The 4,909-nt window shown below is 39.4% G+C and overlaps 3 protein-coding genes across 4 annotated transcripts in view; all 3 read left to right on the forward strand.

The window, feature by feature from the left end:
* The window catches only part of LOC104734523 (surfeit locus protein 6-like), a 3,166-nt gene extending 1,327 nt beyond the window's left edge, over positions 1 to 1,839 (forward strand). Inside the window, exons 1-2 of one of the 2 annotated variants that reach the window (XM_010454122.2) lie at positions 214 to 321; positions 483 to 1,839. In XM_010454122.2, the coding sequence (XP_010452424.1) occupies positions 298 to 321; positions 483 to 1,580 (1,122 nt within the window). In that variant the 5' untranslated portion in view covers positions 214 to 297 and the 3' untranslated portion in view covers positions 1,581 to 1,839. Of the gene's footprint in view, positions 1 to 213; positions 322 to 482 lie in introns of those variants that run through there. The other variant, XM_010454121.2, reaches the window with a different exon arrangement.
* LOC104734525 lies at positions 2,311 to 3,031 on the forward strand. The gene has a single exon (XM_010454123.2). The coding sequence runs from the start codon at positions 2,339 to 2,341 to the stop codon at positions 2,888 to 2,890; it is 552 nt and encodes a 183-aa protein (XP_010452425.1). The 5' UTR covers positions 2,311 to 2,338; the 3' UTR covers positions 2,891 to 3,031.
* Positions 4,064 to 4,909, forward strand: part of LOC104734526 (U-box domain-containing protein 62-like) — a 2,760-nt gene continuing 1,914 nt past the window's right edge. Inside the window, exons 1-2 of the mRNA XM_010454124.1 lie at positions 4,064 to 4,623; positions 4,725 to 4,909. The exon at positions 4,725 to 4,909 is cut by the window's right edge and continues 7 nt beyond it. Coding sequence (XP_010452426.1) covers positions 4,206 to 4,623; positions 4,725 to 4,909 — 603 coding nt within the window. The 5' untranslated portion in view covers positions 4,064 to 4,205. The remainder of the gene's footprint in view (positions 4,624 to 4,724) is intronic.

A 4,909-nucleotide genomic window follows, 5' to 3' on the forward strand; every position in this document is an offset into this window, starting at 1 on the left:
AAATGGTAGATTCCTGGATGATTTGATAAATCCAATTGTTATACACTTTGTGAGCTTCTTTTCATATGTATCTAGCGAACGAGTAAACTTGGTCACTTGATGTGATTCAGTGACTTGCTCAATTCTGACGAGATGCAGGGAATTCTGAATGTATTCGTAATGCAGACTATAATGTATATCAGGAATAGACTTATTATGATGTTTGTGTTCTCTCGCAATGATTAATAAATACTGTGTTATTGCTGCAGCTTGTCTTGAGGTTTACGACTTTTTGGCTAATCTCCTCTGTGGAGAGCAATGACTAATACTCGTGGGACTGATGTAAGTTTTGATCCCCTCCTTGTAACTGTTGTATATTCGAGTAATATGCTACTTATCAGTTAATCTGCCATTGTCAGTCTTGATACCACTGTTTTGATGCAGGAATTGTAGTTTCTTCTTTTTATTTTTCTGATTGTGATTGATCTTGGCAATTGTTATAGATGGCAAAGAAAAAGGAGAATCTTAATTGTGAATCGGATTTCAAGACTCATGAACATACTGGATTTTTTGATAAGCTGATAGAGTTCATCCCTGCAAGATTCTACTTAGCAGATGAGACAGAAAGGAAATGGTTTCCAGGTCTTAGCAAGTCTCAAAAAGCTAGAGCGAAGAAAATAACAAACTCCAACCTAAAGAAGGCGAGGAGAGATAGGTTGGACCCATACAAGTCTGCTTTGACCACTGTCGATCTGCTGAAGCGAAAGCTAGAGAAGGAAAAAAGGATTTCATTAAAGCAGAAGCTAAAGAAGAAAAAAGATGATTTACGAAGGCAGAAGCTAGAGTTGGAAAAAGCAGGTATTGAGCTTCCTGAAGATGACAGTGAGGAGGAAATAGAGGTCGACGAAGAAAAGGATGATGATAAATCTGTTACGTACGAGGAGCTGAGGCAACGTCTGCATCGCAAAATTGATGAGCTCAAAGGTGGTCGTGGAGGTTCTGATAGACCAAGAAGCCATGAAAAAAGGAAGAAGACTCTGCCAAATAAGAGAAAGAGGGATACAGTTTCTGAGGAAAAGACTGTGGCGGATAATAAGGCAGCAGATAAAGGTAAGGGTAAGTTGGATGTGGAAGAGGCTGCTAAGGACCTTACATTTGGTTATGTCAAGATTGATGACGATGAAGAACACGGAAAAGAGAAAAAGAAACGGAGGCTTTCAAAGGCAAGAGAACTTGAAAGGGCTATGAAGTTAGAGGCTGACAAGAAGGATCCAGAAAAAGGTGATGTCATTGCAAAGAAGCACTCATGGAAGGCAGCTACGAGCAGAGCAGCTGGTATTAAGGTCCATGACGATCCAAAGCTATTGAAGCAAAGCATCCACAAAGAGAAGAAGAGGCAAGAGAAGAACGCAGAGAAGTGGAAAGAAAGAATTGAAGGGCAACAAAAGTTCAAGGTGGAGAAGCAGCAAAAGAGATCAGGGAATATTGCGGATAGAATTGAACAGAACAAGCTGCGTAAAATCGCCAAGAGAGAGAAAAAGCTCCTGCGTCCTGGCTTTGAAGGCCGCAAAGAAGGGTTTATCAATGAAGGTGGAAAGTAGAATTCAAATCTTCCATACGCCTTTTGTGTACCAACAGTTCAAAGATGTGATCCTCACAAAGGCTGTGAAAAGGGTTTGCACATCTGAGATAGAACAACATCTTTTTCTATTTTGGGAATTTTTATCTAGTCAAAGTCCCTTTCATTATCTATTATCTTTTAGTTTGTTTTGTTTTGCAGTTTGTAGACTTGTTCCATTTGCTACTCAGTATGTTGTTCCTTGCAGTGAATGCTCTTATCAAGTTTTAAAATTTATCTGATAGAATTTGCAGGTTCCATACAAACTTGTTACAGAAACAGAGAAACTAGAGCAGATTTTAATCCGAGATACAAAAGCCAGATGCATTTAAGCTAATAAGATGTCAATAGTAATGTAATGGTCATTTGGATTTGGTTATGATCTGAAATCATTCTAAACCGAGTCGAATTCAATAATTTTGGATAAGGTTTTGTGGTCTGATTCATATAATTTAAAATGATCTTTAAGGTCGAACCAAGTTCTAGAAAAACAAACGTGTCAAGAGTTTTGAACAGTAAAGCTTACTAAACAAAGAGAGTCAAAGTAGGTCGGCATTAGAATCTCGAACCACGTGCCACAAGAATCTCGAAATCTCTCTCACTCATCGTCACTCCGACACGTGTGATGATGGGCCTGGCGTGTGTTTTTGTGTCTCATTACCCGAACGGCCGAACCTTATATATAAACAATCAACAAGAGACCCAACCTCTTCAACTCTTTACAACACCAGACTTAAAACGATGGAAGCTATCTCTCAAACCTGCACAAAGATCATCATCAACCCATCTCCGAGAACTCATAAAACGCTAGTTTCGACTTCGGAAATCTCACAAACCAAGCTGAGCCTTAGAGCCAAGAAGGGGAGGTGGTTTGCTGCTGCAGCTAGATGCGTGGCTTCAGGGTCGGGCTATGCGGCGGCAATGGAGCCAATTACGCCGGAGGAAGAGGAGGAGCTGACTCAAAAAAGAGGGTTATGTGGCGGAGAAGTAAACAGAGGAGTATGGGAGCTCTTGGAGTGCCTCGAGAAAGAAGCTATCATGGGGGAAGATGATGGAAGAGACCCTACGGATTACAATAGAAGAGCAAAGATTTTCGACAAAAGTTCTAAGGTCTTCAAGAGCTTTAAAGAAGAGAGAGATCAGTCTCCTGTGGAGTACCTTGAGAAGGAAGCTATCATGGGGGCAGATGATGGTAGAGACCCTACAGATTATAAGAGAAGGGCAAAGATTTTTGACAAGAGTTCTAAGATCTTCAAGAACATCAAAGAACAGAGAGATCAGTCTCTAGAATAAATAAATACAAAAAGTGTAGTTTGTTTGTAATGATCTCTCATTAGTGTTTGATTCCTTGTACTGTTGTACCTGTACATTTTTTAACAAGGATCCTCTCATTGTAACACGATCTTCTTAATAATGGACATTTCTTTTGAAATATTTAATCAACAAAAAAAATACTATTTGGATGCTTTGTCCATTAAACTTGAGAATCCAAATTAGAAAGATCTAGATTTTTCAACCCACTTAACCACAATCTATGTTCCAAGAATCCTAAATGTTCGAAAAATATGTCTCTATGATCAAAAATATGAATTGTGACACACCAGAAAAAAATCAGGAACCCTTGTCCCGATGGGTTATTTTATATTGGGATCCAACAACAAAGAAAATGACGCCAAAATCTCATATTCTCCTATGCATCAAAACAATTTTTCAAAAATTTTGAAAGTAAAAGGACAATATTATTTTTAATGAAAGTTATTAAAAGTTAAATATAATTAAACTAGTAAGTGTTCAACGAAAAACACAGTAGTTCAGTGGTTGCAAGCTCCATGTGCAGCGTGCGTGCCCAGGATTCAAATTCTATTATGCGGGATACAACTGGTATACCTAGGATGTTTGATTTTTGTTTAAAAATTGTTAGAGAAATAGTTTCGTCTTCGTTCAAGAAGAAGGGTATGTAGAATTAAAGTGGATGCGTATAAAAGAATTTTTGGGATAGAGGTACTAGAGAATTCATCCAAAACATCTAGACACTGTTTGTCGAGAGCAGAACAACATCCAATGGCGTTCATGCGGTGTCAGAAGTCAGAACTCACAAGTCTTTGGGGCTATTTGAGAAGTTCCAATCTAATCCATAGGCCATAAGCCAAAGATCAAAATGATGATGATAGCTATTATTAGACTACACTATAGCAGTTGTACGTAGAGTTTCTAGTAAGGGTAAACAGTAATTTATTTATTCAGACACAAAAAGACAGTAAAGAATCTAGTTTGACTTCTCTTTTTATCTAAAATCTTTTAGTTCCGCACACTTCCTTTTTGGATCCATGGGCCCTATTTTTTTTTGTAATAGAATCTGACCCTGACGTCTGTTGCGGTGAAACGTCACCGTTTTGTATTTTCTCTATGTAAACGATGTCGTTTTAGCTTCCCACTTCTTCTTGTTTCTTCTTTAGTCATTTTCATTTGATCGCTGAGAAAACTTTCCCTCATCACTCATCCTCTCTTATTAAAGATTCCTTCTTTGTTTCACGAAACTCATCTAAACTCTGTTTCAATCTTCAATTTTTGCTTGATTTTAGGGTTTGTATATTTCTTTGCCGATTTCATGTCCGGAAAAGGGCTTTCTCCGGCGTCGTTCAATGCTCCGCCGATGATTGTCCAAGATGCTGACCCTTTACGTTTCCGGGTCGGAGAACAAGACCCTAAAACCCGTGAATTCGCTGCTTATATCGGCGACCACCACCGGTATTTCGCGGCGGCGGCTGCGGCAGCAGCAGCAGCCTCGGCTAATCCTCACCCTCACCTCGAGTTCCGTCAGAATTTCTACTCGGAGAAACCCATTAGCGGAAACCCTAACGACAGTGGTGGTGGTGGATCAGACGGCGAGGATGAAGTTGACGTTGAAGAAGAAGAAGAAGAAGAAGAAGAAGAAGAAGACGAGGATGATGACGTAGACGGTAACGAAGGTGACGTCGCCTTGAACAAAGACGCTGGTGATGATTCTGTATCTGCAGCAGGAGCTGGTATGAGACTCTGATAAGTTGTGTTTTTTTTTTGGTCTTTCTAGTTTGAAAAGTTTATACTTTTGAGATGATTGAGGCAGTGGAATAAAATGGTAATGCAGTGATAGTGGTTGGACAAGATAACTCAGCTTACTACTCGCAGCATTTTAAGACTATGGAAACTAGTTTTGCTTCTAGGATTGAGGAATCATCATCAGTCCCTGCGGACAATGGGTGTGATTTCAGTGGCAGAAGAGACCCTTCTTCTTCTTCGAGCAATTCAATCGAATCTTTGAGGACCATTTTG

Source organism: Camelina sativa, chromosome 13 (assembly GCF_000633955.1).
Source record: "Camelina sativa cultivar DH55 chromosome 13, Cs, whole genome shotgun sequence".
NCBI classification, from domain to species: domain Eukaryota; kingdom Viridiplantae; phylum Streptophyta; class Magnoliopsida; order Brassicales; family Brassicaceae; genus Camelina; species Camelina sativa.